At 29.5% G+C, this 19,633-nt stretch overlaps 1 protein-coding gene across 1 annotated transcript; it reads left to right on the forward strand.

The window, feature by feature from the left end:
- The first annotated feature begins 10,056 nt into the window (after window positions 1–10,056).
- Window positions 10,057–13,462, forward strand: LOC114194802 (probably inactive leucine-rich repeat receptor-like protein kinase At5g06940). Its single transcript, XM_028085214.1, has 2 exons — window positions 10,057–12,649; window positions 12,834–13,462. Exons 1-2 carry the CDS (start codon window positions 10,363–10,365, stop codon window positions 13,196–13,198), a joined length of 2,652 nt encoding a protein of 883 aa, XP_027941015.1. The 5' UTR covers window positions 10,057–10,362; the 3' UTR covers window positions 13,199–13,462.
- Window positions 13,463–19,633: the final 6,171 nt, after the last annotated feature.

Genomic DNA, 19,633 nt, shown 5'->3' on the forward strand with positions numbered 1-19,633 from the left:
GACAAGTTTAGTTCTACTGATTCTGAATTTTACTGTAAAAGCACATATTTTATTTTCCTCTTTCGATAAAATGTTATATTCCAATGATCAGGCATATCGTCCACTCTCAAACTCATTCATCAAATTATCACCCAAATTATTGTGTGAAAGAAAACATTTTCAGATGAATTAGATGCTGACAATGCAGAGTTTTCCAGATTAGAGATTCACGGGTGTTACTGAGGTTCTATGCCTATTTACCTAGACCTAGTCTCGTAGCTCAGGAATCAAGAAATGTCTGCAAAAACAGCTATGCTTCTTTCTGTATTCTTTCTGTGCTCAACAGATACGTGTAACTAACCAAACACGAACCAAGACAAAGCTTTCACCTTGCACAATTCAAAAAACATCTTGCTTTTCAACTTTTCTTTCTCTCACATAAAACAATATACTCAAACCATATTAACCATCGATTAGTAACTATATGGTAAACAAAGTGGTATCCTAGAATACTCAGATTCTGTAAGTTGATGTTTTGTGTAAAAATTTGTATGGTTTAGAATACTGACATGATTCATAAGAGATAGCATGCATCATGTATAAGAAAAGAGGAGAGGTTGTACCTAAATTATCCATAACATAACATTGATGTAAACATGGACAACAAAATGAAAGAAGGGTCCCCACAGCAAGGCTCGTATTGGTACTATGAGAGGCTAAGCTATGGAATGCTTATTATTATTCCTCATGGCTTTCTTCAATGCAATAAGTGCAATTTGATAACAACATTGCCTTTCCCTCACAGCCACCATTTTGTGTCTCCTTTCTTTATAAAAAAGAAAAACCTTCAATACCTCACTCATTTCTTAGCTGTGTGATATGTGATTTGGGGTCAGGGAATATTGCAAACAAAGAGGAGGGAAACACACAAAAACTCATGCTCATCTTTCTTCTAAAATATCAACATCTATCAAATCTCAACTTCATACAGCTATAGGGTGGTACTATTGAAAAAAAAAATCAATTAATTTACTTTGGTTTAATAGATATTTAATTAAAAATTTGACCCATTTACTAAAATTCAATATAATTTATTCATTAACATTTTTTTTTGTGTATGAATATCCCATTCATGTATAAAAATAATATTTTTTTCTAAAAGGATACTTTTTTGAAATTATATTTCGAATTTCCTTTCCCTCTTGTAGAACAAATTTAAAACTATATCGAAAGACCTAATAATGAAAAAACTAGGTAGATTAAGCTTGATGTACTAGTAATTAAAGAAAAAATATTACATTTTTGAAATATAACTATTACTACTAAAAAAACACATATTTCCTGCTAATTTTGTTTTGAAATTTTTTTCGTAGAAAATACTTACAAATTTTGTTGTGAAAATTTTTTTGCAAGAAGTTGCTACCAATTTTTTTGCAAAATATTTTGTATAAAACACTTTTTGCAACAAATTTTGTAGAAAATACTTGTAAATTTTATAATTTTGTAAGAAATAATTACCCACGAACGAATTACATGCCAATTAAAATTGTTAGAAAAAATGGCAGAAAAAAATATTTTCTTGTAAATTTTTTTAACAAATTTGCAAGAAAAATCTCAATATGAGAATTTCTAGTAATGTAAATTAATGATCTCATCCATTATATTATATTTTTTCTACGGATAAATTACGTGTGGGCAAAAAAGATAAATGGTAGATAAATAAAACCTGATTACTCTTTCGTATTTATTACTTGATAAGTTGATGGTTGCTTCATATGTAGTATGGGAATATTTTCTGATATTTTCAAGGGGGACAAAAAGAGATATATGTTAAAACAACATTAAAAATGACATTAACAATACTTTTTTTATCAGTTAACTATGAAACTTACATGGAATTAGCCTCGTACTTTTACTGAAAAAAGTTGGCATCAATGGAAAAGCATGATTTCAAAGGGCACGCACTGGTTTGATGCCTTTGACTGCTATGATCGATTTGCCAAGCTAATAGTCCTTGGTGATTTCACACACCTAAACAATTATTCTTTGCAACCACTTTTTCAATTATTGTTCCAACAATCTTCATTAGTACTACAATATACTATATTATATTATTATATCATTGACTTTATTAGTAGGTAATCAAACATGATGATTGTGTGTAAGGTGAATTGAAAGAGAAAAATTAATACTGTAGAGTCTTAGTTTCTTGGTTTTCTTTTATGACCCTGATTAAAACCAACATTGTAGTTGGTGATTAATTAAAACCAATATTATATTAATTTTTTTAATATAGGTTTGGGTACCATGCACAGAAAAGTCAAAGGAATTGATTGGTACGATGCAAAAATTGTTTAACCTCTGTGTTTGTCTTTTAGCTTCTGTCTTTTATTCTTTCTTCTTATTCATCATTTTTGTGAGGGTGTGCTTCAGTGCCAAGAATCTAAAACCATAGGGTTTGTTTCTGATGCAGGGGCTCTTCACTTTTAAGTTGTAATTGTGTTTTGGCCCTAGGAGCTTCTCACTTTCTCTTTGGATTTTTCTTTGCATTTTCACCCTTCTTTCTTCCATGTCACTGCAGCATTCAGAAAATTTCGTTATCATGGTTCTCAGACTTGGACAGAAGAAGCTCACTCAAATAATGCTACTGCTATCATGCTATGTCTTAAACAAAAATTTAAGTCAATGGAAAAATCACTTCAAAATGATGATGCAGTGAATTCTGCAGATGACAAAAAGCAGACAGAATTATTTTAATTAGGAAAAAAATATTTGACTGAAAAAGAATACATATATGTTTCAAACCTTAAACCTTCTATAATTAATATATATATATATATATATATATATATATATATATATATATATATATATATATATATATATATTCTCAAGATATGAAAAAAAGAAAGTAAAAAGGTGACAATGTAATGCATTGTAACTCCAACCCATCCGAAGAAGAAATCCGTGCAAGATAACAAAGATCAAAGTGAAAGCGACTTAAAAGAAGAGTCTATTCCTCTCATTTGATAAAAAAATTAAAAAGAAAAGTGCACACAAATAATAAGTAGAAAAATGATAGGTTAACAAAGTTATTTTTAACAAACTTTGATAAACTACTTATTTAGGTAAAAAAATGCTACTTTATTATATTATTTTAATTAAAAAAATAAAAAATTAATCTATTATAATTCTATTTATAAAAACTATGTCGAGTTTGTAAAAAAAAATTGTCAAAAAAGATAATTTTCTTAATAAGAATTGTTTGGTCGAATGAAATAAACTAAAAATGCTTTTTAAAATGTGAGATTTATCATTGTTATATATATATATATATATATATATATATATATATATATATATATATATATATATATATATATGTATATATGTATAATTTTTTACTTAATGTTCATCGGTTAAATTTGGTTTCAACTTGGAAACGAACAAAATTATTCAATTTAAAAAAAAATAGAACTAAATTGAATCAAAATAATAAATACATAGATTAAATTGATATTTAAACAATGACTTGACACGTGACACGACATTAACTTGATACGTAACAAAATAATATCTTTTAAAAAATTTAAAGGAATAATAAACATAAAAAAAAATCACGAACGGATATATGATACATATTTAACGTTGTTAATATAATACTAATAAAAATGATCAAGTTATTGCATATTTTATAAAATAGAGATTCACTTGAAACCAATCAAAATATGAAACCTAATTGAGATTTTCAAACAAATCTAATAATCAGCGGAATATTTTAACTTTTTATTTTCATCCAATTTTATTTTGATAATAGGATTTATTTAGTTGAAATAACTTATTAGGAAAAGAGAAATAAAAAAAATAGTGAAAACATGTATATTTTTAATCGAATTTTGAATTTTTAACTTGAACGATCCTATGTTGCTTGAGTATGAACATATTTAGCTCAAGCGAGTAATTATCATTGAAATGCAAAGTAATAAAAAAAATATAAATTATCATTTTTACTTGAGCGAAAATCTTTTTTAACAAAGATAATTTCTTCAACTTGATTTTTCTAGAGTGAGAACAATTATTTCATAATTAAATTGAATTTGGTTATTTAATGTTTTTCATAAATCAAAATATTAGTAAAAAAATTAATATACAATAATAACAAATGTTTAAACTCATTTCATCTAAATGTTTCACTATTATTATTATTGCAAGCTAGGTTTATAAGGTCTTTGATACTTTAATACTAAATTTTAAGGTAAGTGAGAAATAAAATTTATAGACAAAAGTTAGACATATTTTCCTTAGTCTTCTCTTTATATATATATTCTCTAGACTCTAAAACAAATTTTGATGGTATAAAGTTTATAAAGTTAAGATTCGAGAAACTAGTAAAGAAAACATTCTTTCAGACATATCAAAACATCAAAACTTAGTTTTGATGAGTATAGTCAACCTTATATAAGTTTTAAGTTCTTTATTCTCCTCTTCTCAAATGGGTTGGTTAAAACTAAATACTAACACTAATGCAAAAGCAACTTTTTATGACAATTTTATAATTCACTTAGCATAATAAGTGACACGGTGGCAAAATTATAAATATTATAAGGCTTTCTATGTTGGTTATCATTAGAAGTGATATAAAAAGTGAGCGCGGTGACAATGTTGTAATAAAATATAAGACTCTTTATGCTAGTTGTACATAGAACCAACATAGAAAGTGAGAGTAATGACAATTTCATAATAAAGTAGAAGATTTTCTATGTTAGTTATATTTAGAACTAACATAGAAAGTAGACGCATAATTTACTTTAAATTTTTAAAACAAATACTACGAAGGTTTTTCACTATAAGCGACATATAGTCTTTAATTTTCGTCTTCCCCCTTCTCCCTTTCGTGTTGCACTTTACTACGATGCTCGCACCTCTCCTCCCTCACATTGTTGTCCTCCTCACACTGACTCTTGTTTTTCTCCCTTTCATTGGTGGCTCTCATCTTCTTCCTTTCGCTGCACTTGGCTATCACTCTCGCTCCCACTCTTGTTGTGCAAATTTCTCTCATTTTCTCTTTGGTCAGCCTTGAAACTTAATTTGTTATTGTGTGTACCGGATCTATTATTGGTGTTTATTATGTTTATTGGGACAATATCACAATATGTTTATTGTGTTTGTTATGTCAGCACTAGAGTCCCAAGTTCCTTGGCGAAGAAGTGTGCGGTGAGAGAGGTAATGTAGGTGAAGAAAGGGTTTGTGAGAACACATACCTCGTGGATGTGAACGAAGAAGCGATGGAAGCGATGTAGAAAGGTAATGTAATCGACAGTGAGCATGAGGTCATGGTAAAGCATGTCATCCATGGCGAAATTAGGATTATTGGAGAATTTGGGAATGAAATGAAAGTTAGACTATGTCAGTAATCAGCATAGAAAGTGAAAACTTTCTATACCAGATGTATCTATGACGACATATAAGTACATTCATGATTATAACATGAAGAATTATGTTGGCTAAATAGAGATTTTGAGTTGTATTTTTCCATGAGGATGAAATATTCTTGAATTTGGATGTCATAGAATGATTTATAAATGTTAATGCATTGATACTTTCTTTGGGCCATCAATCTTTGAAGTGATATAATGTCATTCAAGCGAGGTTCAAGAAGGGTGCATTAATTAAACTAATCGATTTACATTGGTAAAATGATGTGTTGGTTACTCAAGTTACATGAAGTATGACTCAAGCGTTAACTTGCAACTTGAGCGAGAGGGATTCTGAGATGATTATCTCTCCTTAATAAGCATATCGCTCAAATGTTGGACAAAATGCTTGTGCAATATTCTTTATTTCTCTGAGGTATCTTTTAAAGACAAAATCGTAACAGAATTTTACGCTTTAAAGCGAACAATACCTCGAGACCGGTAGTTGTTCCTAATGATACTATATTATATATATATATATATATATATATATATATATATATATATATATATATATATATATATATATATATATATATATATATATATATATTTCTTCGGTACACCCAATAAATCTCACATCACTAAGAAGTTGAGGCCAAACGCAATTTAAATACTTCTCATTCTCTCCATCATCCGGGACGTTTTTTAAAGATAAAATTGTGACATAACTTCACGTTTCAAAACGGATAATATATCAGGACCATATATACAAATAAATAAATCGTTTGTGTAATTTGACCTATTTGGATATTAATAGTTAATAGTTTCCCACTTTACACTGTCCGAGTCCTAATCAAAATAATCAATTACATTTTTTACTAGTAGATCATTATTTTACTGATTTAATAATTGAAGATGACTTTAACATCAAATAGTAGAAAAACGAAATGGCAGTGGAATAGAGTAGGAAAACAAACTCAAATTCCTGTAAGAAATTTAAGTGTGAGGGCATATTTTGCGTAATTTATTTTGTGAGAAGAAGCAGAAGATTATCTGGGAAAATAAATAAATAAATTGAAATATGTCAGAAATTTTGGTGAGTCTTGAATTGAGAAAGAGAAAGTATATCCTGGTGGCCTGTTACGTGTTGATAAAAATCACAGAGAAAGTTAAAGAATCTTTGGATTTGTTGGTACCCTTCGGAACTTTTTGGATTTCGTCCACTTTGTCAGAGAAAGTCCACATTTTTTATGATTCCTTTCTCCTTTTCAAAATATAACGCAAGGGTATCTCACCTTCTGTAACTCTTAAACTTTTGCTTCGACTAATAATATTCTCGGAAGCATGTCACTTTCTTAAAAATGAAATCATTATCTTTTAAATAAATTTATATATTTTTAATAATTTTCTAGTTTTTTTACAAAAAGATATTTAATTTATATATAACTCACTTTATTTTCTAAGTATTTAAAAATTTTATATTATTATTATTATTATTATTATTATTATTGAAAATACAAACATTCTCTTTTTGTGTATCGCGGTTATAAAAGATTATTAAAATAATATAAAGACAATGATATTTTGACTACTAATTTTAACAATTTTTTCTTAAAACATGAGGTGTCATCTTTTAAATGGTTTTGGAAGATTGAGAAAGAAAAAATGAAAATTAATTAGAAAATGACACTTAATAAGTTGTAAGAGAAAGTTGTCAAAATTTAGTAGTCAAAAAATTATTTTCCATAACATAATTATTATAGCAGAATAATTACTAAAACAACAAGATACTAAATTCAACTAAATTACTAATGATTAAGTTGGATTGGAGAAATAATTTGTGAAAAGTATTAAACCATCAAATAAATTCGACAAACTAAATTAAACTGTTGTTAATTATTTCCTGTTAACTGTTTTGAAACTGAATTAGTCTTTGAGTTACGCCAAAATAATTATGAAAAGTGTTTAAATATTAATCAATTTTACAATTGATCTTTTAAACATTAGGCAATTTATTTCCAAAATTGAATAAAACAATTGGTAACCTTTTGATACAATATTGGAAGTTTTAACATTTGCATAAGATGTTAAATATAGGTTCACATGAAGTCATGAAGCAATTTGATTATAACAATGGCAAAAGGTCCAATTATATTATTCGTCTGATTGAAGTAATAACATAATCTATATTTTGATAGTCAACATAATTATTTTGATAGACAATATCTTAAGGTTAATAGTTTACTTGAATATTTGGTGGAATCTAGGTTTCATTGTCCTCACCAGTTCTAATTTTATTTATTATATTTTTGAAAATACGTGAGTCTTATGTATGGAAAACGAATTTTATAACTTACTATTGTTCCGGATCCCACCTATATTCTTTCTGCATGAAAAATAAGTTAGGAAACATAGTTGAATAATAAAATGTTAATGTAAGTAACCATTATAGAAATTACCTTAAATTCTCCAAACCATCTATTTCATACAAACTTTCTTTCAATTGGGACTAGGTTCATCAAATTATTGCTTAATGATTCATAATAAAATTATAGTAGAATGATCATTTGCTAATACAAAATTGTGTGCAAACACATTATCAAAATAATCACATATTGAAGAATGTCAAATAAATTAAATTTTTCTTGCTCTCGTTTGACCGTATGAAATCATGGCCTTTGATCAAAGACATTAACAAATTCATACTCAGGTGTAAAATGATCCTTGTATCGATGTTTGTCCGCATTACGCTATCTGCATTATGCTATCACAATTCACAATCACTTTGTTAACAGTTACATTAAAAGTGACAGTAATTTCAAATCGATTAACCACGTAAACTTTTATATTGACAAAAATTCTTTATCACTCCTACATATTCTTTTAAAGGTTGATTAATTTTAGAAAACATTATTTCGTTAAACCATGAAAGAAAATAGTTTATTTTGTTAATTTAAAAGGTATGACAAATAAACTTCATTCATGTTTAAAAGAGTAAAAACATATTGAAGTTATTATTATTTTTATTTTTCCGTCCTAGATAAAAGAAAATCTTTCTTGGTGGAGCTAGATTCATAATTAATCATGTTGTCTCCACCGCTACAATAAATTGTGTGCAGCAGAGGATCTACCAGTTCATGTCCCATACGCTTACTTATTTCCTCAAATACCCTTTTTCCTTTTGTAGTTTCATGCATATAAACAATTGTGATTATTTATATCGATTAAGAAGAAAATGTACTTTTACTTTTTGAAATAAGATAATGGGAGGTTTAAATAAATTAAGCAAAGAAAATAAAACACTGCGTATATTTTGTAGAAGCAGTATTATTATATATATCACTAAAAAGTTACATATCCCAACTTATCTTGACCTTTGTCACTCTTATTTTATTATTTGGTGTTCATGTAATTCCAATCCATTCTGATGAAACGTGCGATGGGGACCTCTGTCTCTTATCAACAACAACACTGTCGCTCACGAGAACACTTTCTTCATAAGTTAAAAATATTTTAAAAAGTTTTGATACCGAATAAAACAAAATTCTTATAATAAATACCTAATAAAAAAATACTCAAATTTATTTTAAAAAAATAAAAGTTAATTAAATTATGTTAATTTTTAAGATTAAATATATTTATAGTCTCTAAACGTGAAATTAAATGATACTTAAAAAAATAAAAAGTATTAAATTAGTAAAAATATATTTAATTTAATTTTTTTATATTAAAAATATTATTATATTAGATTAGCAGTTGAACTTATTTTACCCGAGGAGAAAAGATGCGAAGTTTAATGAAAAGTTTTGTTTGGTTATGGGGCATAATCAAAGCTCTCTGACTTCTGAGTTCTGACGGTCAATAGGGGACCCCACTGCGGAACACAAATGGACAATGTGGCCACGTGACCCAGTGACCTTGCCAAAACGTCTTCAATGTAATCAGGTACTACATAACATGCATTCAATTCGTTGCCCCTCAAAGGTAATATTAACAACAATACTAAATAAAATACATAAATCTTTGGTTTCGGTGTTCCAAGGTCAAATCCTACGTTACTGTTGGCTTCTTTGGATTCGATTTCAAAACGTTGAAAAAACTCACCTCTTTCCCTTCTTGGGGGTGAAAAGTTCCGCGATATTAGTCACTCAATGCTTTATAACAGTGACAACTATTTTCGGACAATGCCTTCTAACTTCTCACCTGACATTGTTTCCTCTGTTTCGGAGAAATTTACTACTACTGGTAACAACAAATAAATACACTAATAAGTGAAACAGAGCAGAAAGGTAAAGAGACACTGTGGGTAGGTTACTAGGGTAGATAGAAAGTTCAAATTAACTTTAGTAGTATACTATTTTATAATGTTGAGTTCAGAGACATGTTCATATTTTTTAAAGGAAGTGTCTCAGACAAATAAAATAATGTGGAAACATAAATCTATGTAAAATCCTGTTTCTGCTGGTTTCCAACATGTGTTTTTTTTACAAAATAATCTTTATTTTATCACCCGTGTAAAAGTAAAACTTGACACATTAAGCATATTAGTAAACACTAAGAACATATTTAATCTTATGTTTATGATATTATGTGTTTCTTTTTTTTATGTTTACGACAGTTTGACATTTTACGTTTTCTTATCTCTTGATTCCCTTCTATCTCTTTCTGTGATGAAATTATTGTACCATTTTGTTGTCCAGATACAATTCCTTTTGAACACAATGTCACGAATGGAAAAAAGTCTTTAAAAAGAGAGTGAAGGGAGACTTTTGTGGTTTTATCAGCAAATTTCTCAAAGGCCATGATGAGTTTTTGCACGTAAAAATGCAAGCTTTTTTTCTTTCCAGCCCATCGAGCTCCAGTAATCTCACTAGACACATTCCTTCACTAAACAGTTAACACCGATATATAGAAACCGTTGAGAACAACTCAACTCAAAGCAAGTTCTTTTGCAGTCACCAAGCTCATGGCCACTACTACATTCTGTACATACCTATTCCTTCTCTCTGTGTCCCTTTCAATCTTCGATCTCAGTTCATCTTCTTCAGAAGGGGACACCCTTCTCTCCTTCAAGGCCTCCATTGAAGACTCTAAGAAGGCCTTGTCTACCTGGTCCAACACTTCATCAAACCATTACTGTAACTGGACTGGAATAACCTGTTCCACCACACCTTTACTCTCTGTAATTTCTATCAATCTTCAGAGCTTGAACCTTTCTGGGGATATCTCATCTTCCATTTGTGACCTTCCACATCTGTCTTATCTAAACCTTGCTGATAACATCTTCAACCAGCCCATCCCTCTTCACCTCTCTGAGTGTGCTTCCTTGGAGACTTTGAATCTCAGTACCAACCTCATATGGGGCACTATCCCATCTCAGATTTCTCAGTTTGCTTCCTTGAGAGTGCTTGATTTGGGAAGAAACCACATAGAAGGAAAAATCCCTGAGAGCTTAGGCTCCTTGAAGAACCTCCAAGTCCTCAACATGGGAAGCAACTTGCTTTCAGGCACTGTGCCTGCTGTCTTTGGCAATCTAACTAAACTTGAAGTTCTTGATTTGTCTCAGAATCCTTACTTGGTGAGTGAGATTCCAGAGGATATCGGCGACCTTGAAAATCTACAGCAGCTTATGTTGCAAAGCTCTTCTTTTCAAGGCAAAATTCCAGATTCTCTGGTGGGCCTGGTTAGTTTGACCCATTTAGATCTCTCTGAGAACAACCTAACAGGTGGGGTTCCTCAGGCTCTACCATCTTCTCTCAAGAACCTGGTTTCGTTAGATGTTTCACAAAACAAGCTTTTGGGGCCATTTCCAAGTGGCATCTGCAAAGGAGAAGGCCTTGTAAACCTCTGTCTCCATTCAAATGCCTTCAATGGTTCAATACCCAGCTCCATTGATGAATGTAAGAGTCTTGAGAGATTCCAAGTCCAGAACAATGCCTTCTCTGGAGATTTCCCCGCTGCCTTGTGGTCATTACCCAAAATCAAACTCATAAGAGTTGAAAACAACAGATTCTCAGGACAAATACCTGAGTCAATTTCAGGAGCTGTTCAGTTGGAGCAAGTTCAGCTCGACAACAACAGCTTTGCTGGTAAAATTCCTCAAGGTCTTGGCTTTGTCAAGAGCTTATACAGATTTTCTGCTTCTCTCAACCGTTTCGATGGTGAACTTCCTCCAAACTTTTGTGACTCTCCTGTTATGAGCATAGTAAATCTCTCCCACAATTCTCTTTCTGGTCAAATACCAGCGCTGAAAAAATGCAGGAAACTAGTTTCATTGTCTTTGGCCGATAACAGTCTAACCGGAGAAATCCCCTCTTCTCTTGCCGAGCTTCCTGTACTCACTTACCTTGATCTTTCAGATAACAATCTCACTGGTTTAATCCCACAAGGACTTCAGAACTTGAAGCTTGCTCTTTTCAATGTCTCCTACAATCAGTTATCGGGTAAAGTACCATACTCCTTGATTTCTGGTCTCCCTGCCTCGTTTTTGGACGGAAACCCTGGTCTTTGTGGCCCTGGATTGCCTAACTCTTGTTCTGATGACATGCCAAGACGCCACATTGGTGGCATTACAACCTTAGCATGTGCTCTCATCAGTTTAGCCTTTGTTGTTGGAACTGGCATTGTTGTTGGTGGTTTTATTTTGTATAGGAGATATTCCAAGGGGAATCAAGTAGGGGTCTGGCGCTCAGTGTTCTTTTATCCTCTCAGGATTACCGAGCATGATCTACTTGTAGGGATGAATGAGAAAAGCTCAATGGGAAATGGTGGGTTTTTTGGTAGAGTTTATGTCGTGAGTTTACCTAGTGGTGAACTAATAGCTGTGAAGAAGTTAGTCAATTTTGGAAGCCAGTCCTCCAAAAGTTTGAAAGCGGAGGTGAAGACTCTGGCAAAAATTAGGCACAAGAATGTTGTTAAAATTCTGGGTTTCTGCCACTCCGATGAGTCGGTGTTTCTCATTTATGAGTACTTGCATGGAGGGAGCTTAGGGGATTTGATTTCTGGTCAGAATTTTCAGCTGCAGTGGGTGGTTCGATTAAAAATTGCCATTGGAGTTGCTCAAGGGCTGGCATATCTTCACAAGGATTATGTCCCTCACTTGCTTCACAGAAATGTCAAGTCAAGTAACATTTTGTTGGATGCAAATTTCGAGCCAAAGCTCACAGATTTTGCTCTTGATCGAGTTGTGGGAGAAGCTTCATTTCAATCAATTTTGAACTCTGAAGCAGCATCTTCATGTTACATCGCACCAGGTATGATAAGTTGTGTTCAAACAACATCAAATGCATTCCCATAATTGAGCTAACGCATTGGTAGAGTTGTATTTTTTTTAATACAAATTAAGACCAACATGCATACTTGGATGTTCACTTTATATGAAATAGCTTGAACTTTGAGATAAACTCTTAAGATCATTCTTGTATTGTTGCAATGCAGAAAATGGTTACAGTAAGAAAGCATCTGAACAATTGGACATCTACAGCTTTGGCGTGGTACTACTGGAGCTAGTGAGTGGTAGGCAAGCAGAAGAAACGGAGTCAAGTGACTCGGTTGACATTGTGAAGTGGGTTAGGAGGAAAGTGAACATCGCTAATGGGGTGCATCAAGTTCTTGACCCAAAAATATCAAACACTTTTCACCAAGAGATGATTGGAGCTTTAGACATTGCACTTCGTTGCACTTCTGTGGTGCCTGAGAAAAGACCATCCATGGTAGAAGTTGTTAGAAGCCTTCAATCCCTGGAGTCAAGAAGTTGCATTGCAAATTTGCATGAACCAAATGAGGAATCCTCACCAGTCTGAACTTCTAAGTTCCAATTCAAAGACTGCTTTGTTTTTTGTTGAGTCTTTGTATGTAAAGTTTAAGCTCTGTGTTTCACATAATTTTTGTTTCTTCTTCTTTCTATCTGATGAATTGAGATATAGGAATGGTTTGGCATGATACATTCTCTATTTGGCATTGGATTGTAAGTGTTAATGATACTAAGGAGTGCCATGACGTATTGGTTTAGACACTTACATTTCTGATGCAGACTCGAGGTTGAAGTTGAAGTAGACAACACCAACTTCAGTGTACTTTTTTCTGTCATATGGTGGAGAATACACTACATCAAAAACAGATGTCATGGATCTTTCAAAATGATTATGAACGAAGGGTTAAGCTTATGCATACAAAACCAAGCGAACTTTTTGTAATGGATAACGAAGAGTTGATAGAAGATTTCTGTAATAATAAGGCAAGTATGAGTTGTGAAAACTGGTTTGACAATTTACATTGTGTCTAAACTTTAGTTTGCCATTTCTTTAGTCAAAGTGGTAGAGACTAGCAAAAGAAAATAATCCATAAGAGTAGTGGTGATTGAGTTTTAGATGGTATATGAGTTTTTTATTATTATTATTAAATTTGATTCTTATTGTTGTCATTATAAAAAAGAAAAAAACGAAAGTAATAGAATAATTAAAAGGCAGAATCAAGAGTCACTAAACATTTTAAATATGGATTTATAAATGTTCCCTAAATTGACGTGAGACTTGCCAAAATTATATGTTCAATTTCTTGAAGATAGTTTGTATCTCTAAAAAAGATATCAAGTTTGAACAAATAATGATATGGTAGAAGCATGGAGATAGAGTAATGAAATGCGTTTGTGAGGAGGGTAGATGTTATAAGTTCTTGGTGGATGTGTCTTCCCAAATTGCCTATATAGATATGAGAAGCTACTTTTAAATTATCATATCACATTATTAAAAAAATAAAATAAAAATGATTGAAGAATGATTAAAATATGAATTAAAATATTATTACTAAAAATAATGTACAAAATGATCTAAAGATGTATTATAATTTTTTAAGTTGTATTCAGAGAAAGAGAGAGAAAGTAATAATATTTTTATAATGTCAAATATATATCTAAAATATAGTTAAGATGAGAAGTGTTTTCTTAAAAATAAAATTTGAATATTTTATTACTAAAAGTATAAAGTTTAAAATTGAAAGAATTATTATTCCACTTTCATTGTAAAAAGAACATTATTTATTTTAAATTTTTTTTATTTACTCTCTTATTTTTTTTAACATTATGTATATGTAATTTTTTTAATATCAGAGTCATAATGATCCATTAGTAGAATAAAGTGTGATTAGATTTTTCATGAGTAAGTTCATCTTTATTTTTTTTTAGTCAAGTTTTGGAAGTTATACGTTTACATGTAACTCAATTAGATTCAAGATAAATCTAGACTTAGTTTGTTAAAAAATATTTAGATAGTTTATTTAAGTTATATGTGTAAGTATTGCTTTTAGAGTCAAGAAACTTAATCTATATAAGATAAGTTAGTTTAATTATGATAATGTTATGGGTTAGAGAATCTAAATTTAGAAGTGGAATGACCATAAATTAATGAATTTTAAAGATGTCTAATGTTTTTTATTTAATTTAATATTTTTTAACTTGAGTGTGATATAATAAGTATCTTTGATAGTCTAATTTTTGGTTAATCGAGTTAAATTGGTTTAGGATGACTTAGTGTATAAGTTTTGGTAAAAAAATACAGAGATAAGGAGTGAGTGACAAATATACTGCTGATTAACATTTTAAGTCTGTTGAAGTGTTTTCGAACATGTATGAGATTAAGGAGTGAGTGACACAATATGTTTACTGCTGATTAAACACAACCAATGTCACACCAATAAGTGCTGAAAAAAAAAATAAATACAAATATGAATCACAGTAATTTCGTAAGTTCAAAATGTTACAGTAGCTGATAAAGTCAAAACAACTTTATCTTTAACCTAACATAGGTGGATAATAAAAACTTCAATAATGAACCCTCTCTTAACTGAAACAAGACTCACAATGATAATAAGGAGGAAAAAGTGTTTCTTCATTGGTGTGAATCCTATAGTAGGAACAGAGATATTTATGCATAAAAATTGAAACCATGTGAGACCCCTATGAATGAGAGGCACTCATGGGAGTATACTAACTTAGCAACCTACAAAAAAAAGTCACAAATGAGAAATCAAAGAAATCTTTATCCAAATAAGATGACCTCCATAGATATTTTTCTTTTACATTTTGGTAGAGGAACTTGAAAGTTGAGAATGAAATACTGAGATATTAAAATTCCTCATAATTAGAGCTGGGCAAAATAAACCAAACTGCACTGCACTACCAAAAACTGCACTGAACTAAAAAACTGTTTGCATGAACTGCACTGAACTGAAAAACAATTCAGATGAACTGAACTGAACTGTTAGTTTTAAAAATAAACTGGACTGAACTGCACTGCACTGAACTGCACTGCACTATAATATAAACTGAACTGAACTGTTATAAACTGAACTGTTTTATGAATTGCACTACATCAGAACTGAACTGCACTATTTTTGGACTGAACTGCACTAATTTTTAACTTAACTACACTGTTTTTGAACCGTTTTTGAACCGAATTGCACTGATTTTGAATAAACTTCACTCTTTTTGAACTGAATTGTACTATTTTTGAACCGGATTGCATTGATTTTGAATTTAATTACACTATTTTTGAACTGAATTACACTATTTTGAATCGAATTGCACTAATTACATATGATTGTACTACACAATAATAATTTAAAGTTTATAATTTGAAAGTGCTTAGAAAATAATACTTGAAATATGCATCATACTTCAATACACCAATTAACATTTTTATAATTTTTTTATTTATATTAAAGTTTTTCGTAACTTAAAATGTAATTAAAATATTAAAATTAATATAATAAATATAAATATCGGTATTAAATTATTTTTTATATTTTAAAATCTTATGTAATATTACTTTTTACTTTTATTATGTTGCGTAAAATTTTTTAAAAGAATTTATTTTAGAAAATTCTGAAAATTAATATTTTTTTTAACATTTGTATTCATTAATATTTGTGTGAAAAATGTTATAGAAATTTTATGAAGTTCTAAAATTAATATTTTAAGAATTTTTTAAAATAAATTCTCTTTAAAAAAGTTGATGCCACATAATAAATATTTTAAAACTAAAAAATAATATTACATAAGATTTTAAAATAAAAAATACGTTAGTACCAATATTTATATTTATTATACTAATTTCAATATTTAAGTTACAAAAAACTTTAATATAAAAAAAAATTATAAAAATGTTAGCTATCACAAAATTTAATTTTTAAAAATAACTTCTGTAAAATCATAACATAAAAATAACATTACATAGTAAAATTCTTTCAAAATAAAATAAGATATTGAATTAATTTATAATTTTTTTTAATAAATTAATTATAAATATTTTATATTTTCTCACAGAAAGAGTAAAGAAAAAATTAAGATAAAATAAAATAAATATTTCAATATGAAAGAGAAAGAATAGAACGTAAGACATAAAACACATAAGTTCAATTCTTATCCTAATACCAATATTTTATTTGATGTATTTTGCTCTTTCAATCTACTATAGTTCAATAGTTAACTTAGTTAACTTAACATAAGTTTAGTTTCTTAAAACTGAACTATTTTATAATACAGTTCAATTATTATTATGAATAGTTTAGTATATTTTAGTTTAATATAGTACAATTAACTATAGTTTAGTATAGTTTAGTAAATTATGCACAGCCCTACTCATAATTAATAAGACAATAAATGAAGAGATGATATGTTATCTAAATTCTGAAATCCCCACTCTAGGTCACACAATCACAGGGAGAAATGCAAAAAGAAAAAGTAAGAGGAGAGCATGTCTGGTGTAGATTACACTATACCCTCCCTTTTCCACTATACGGTATTACAATGATAGTATGAAAAATATGGAAGATAAAGAATTGATAAAAGAAAATAAAAGTTGAATGTACAAAAATGAATAGAAACGAACTTATATAACCTACATCAGCTAACAGCAAGCAACTACTATAAATATAAATAATAGATTATCAACAAACTAACATTAAGCAACCATGCTACATACATCCATTCCATATCCTAAGGTCTTACCATCAATATTCTTTCCAAATTCTCACGCTAAGCAACTCTTATCCTCTTGCTGGACTTGGTTGAAGAGATAAGGTTGTTTAAACTCGAAACAGAGTTTACACAACTCGTGAAAGTTTTATAAATTCTAATCTAAGAGTTTATTTTAGATAAAAAAATAAAAAAATTTATAAATAATATAATAATTTATTATTATATGATATTATAAATAATTTTTATATTTTTATTGAAATATTATTATTATTATTATTATTTGTTAATCATATTATATATTTTTAAATATTACTTTTTATAATAATTTTAATTATATATATATATATATATATATATATATATATAATATAAAAATTATTTTGACATTCAAAGACATCGGATGTAATTAACAAGCAAAAACTCTTTCATCTTCGTGACTCTCTCTTTACGAGCGCAAGGTTGAAAGAACAAATCATTTATACAAATGACCATAAGACGAGTGAGATACTTGTAACAACGATATTAATAATGTTGGAATAGAAACGATGAGTAGAGAGAAGTCAACCACAAAGAAGGAGAACGCAACCACTAATGTCACTACAAACGTCACCTCGAGTGACTACCTACGAACAAGAATGTGACAACCAAAGACAATAGTAACCACCAATAATCTACAACCATGAATAACACGAATATAATACTATCACAAGTAGAAAATGGATCATTTCAGATTTACAAAAGAAACCATCTTGATTTGCTAACTCGGTTGCAGATTCACAAGTTTAACCGATTTCATTGAATACACAAGTCTGCCGAGTTTGCTTCAAAAATGAGTTTGCTTCCGAATCGATATTAACCTAAACTCGGCCGAGTTAACTCCTTTATATGGATTGAAATGAGATAAAAAAATATAAAAATGACATAATTAAAGTGATATGCAATTATAGGAAATATAATTTGAAATATTTGAAAAAATATATTTGATGATAAATAAAGAAAATATTTATCCTTTTCAGACAAATATAAATTACATAAGTTTAAAGAAATTATGACATTTGATTTTTGTCAAATTTGTTTAGTCCACTTTAAACTTTCAATTCTCATTATTAACTGTTAATTTATTAATGGAATCTACCCTTTATTTTTACTGTCAGCTTGGATGCCTCTTCGTCTAATGGTCTTTCAAGATTGAATTTACTTCTTCAAGCAATGTCAATGTCTTTTGGTCTTAGTGATGCTTCCATCCTTAATATTATTATGGATTCTTCATATTTTATATTTATAGCGCAAAACACTGTAATAAAATACTACAGATAACATAAAAGAAGGATTATGTAGGTGGTGCAATAAATTTAAGAATGTCATAGATATGATTTAAAACTCTCTGACAAATGCTTACCTTCTTATACAGTACTATAATGTCAAATAAAATAGGTTCTTATTTATTTCGTATGAAGAGATTTAACTGAACTAATTAGACTTTGTAAACTAAATTGTATTCAGACTTATTTGACGTTTCACATGTTCCAAGAATTTGGAAAATATATGATATTAAAGAAAAAAACAATTTTTGATTAATTAAGTTAGATGATACTGTGTATTTATTTATTTTGTTAATTTACTTTCTTAAAATAATTTTCAGAAATAATTGAAATACATATTTAAAGATTTTAAATTTTTATACAGTAGTTTTATTAAATAATTATTATCATTGTTTGGAATAATTTTAATATATAACTAATGAAAAGCCCACTTTTTTTATTTCAGGATTATGCCCAATTTTAGTAAAAAGCTCAAATCAGTCCACTTGTTTTCTCATTTCAGAAAACTTTTCAGTTCCCTATCAGTCCACTTGTTTTCTCATTTCAGAAAACTTTTCAGTTCTCTTATTCTGTCTTCTTCTCTCAACTTTCTCTACTCTTCACAATTCTTTCCCTCCCTAAGTCAATTGCAACCATTGAATATGGGACTTTTGCTTCGTACTCCGCTAATCAAAACGAACATTTCATTTATCCATGTAAGTTGAACTCCAAACCTCCGTCCTTTCTTCTCTTCCAGTTCAATTATGTTGATTCTTTCTTGGGGTCTTTATTAGAGACTCATTTTGGTCCATGTGCTCATCTTTGTCAGCTTCTTAGTATGTTTTGAAGTTGTGGTATTCCTCTCCACCTAGGGCTCTTTCTGTTGGCACAAGCAAGCTTGAAGCAAAGAATTGATAAAGCCATGGGCATGAAGATCTTAAGTGTTTTATGAAGATCCTCTT

This window comes from Vigna unguiculata, chromosome 1 (assembly GCF_004118075.2).
Source record: "Vigna unguiculata cultivar IT97K-499-35 chromosome 1, ASM411807v1, whole genome shotgun sequence".
Lineage (NCBI taxonomy): Eukaryota > Viridiplantae > Streptophyta > Magnoliopsida > Fabales > Fabaceae > Vigna > Vigna unguiculata.

Bases quoted from the DNA above. Each gene is read 5' to 3' on its own strand.
- LOC114194802 (XM_028085214.1), top strand. From the start codon at position 10,363: ATGGCCACTACTACATTCTGTACATACCTATTCCTTCTCTCTGTGTCC. The intron at 12,650-12,833 runs GTATGATAAGTT...GTTGCAATGCAG, and splicing joins TTCATGTTACATCGCACCAG to AAAATGGTTACAGTAAGAAA.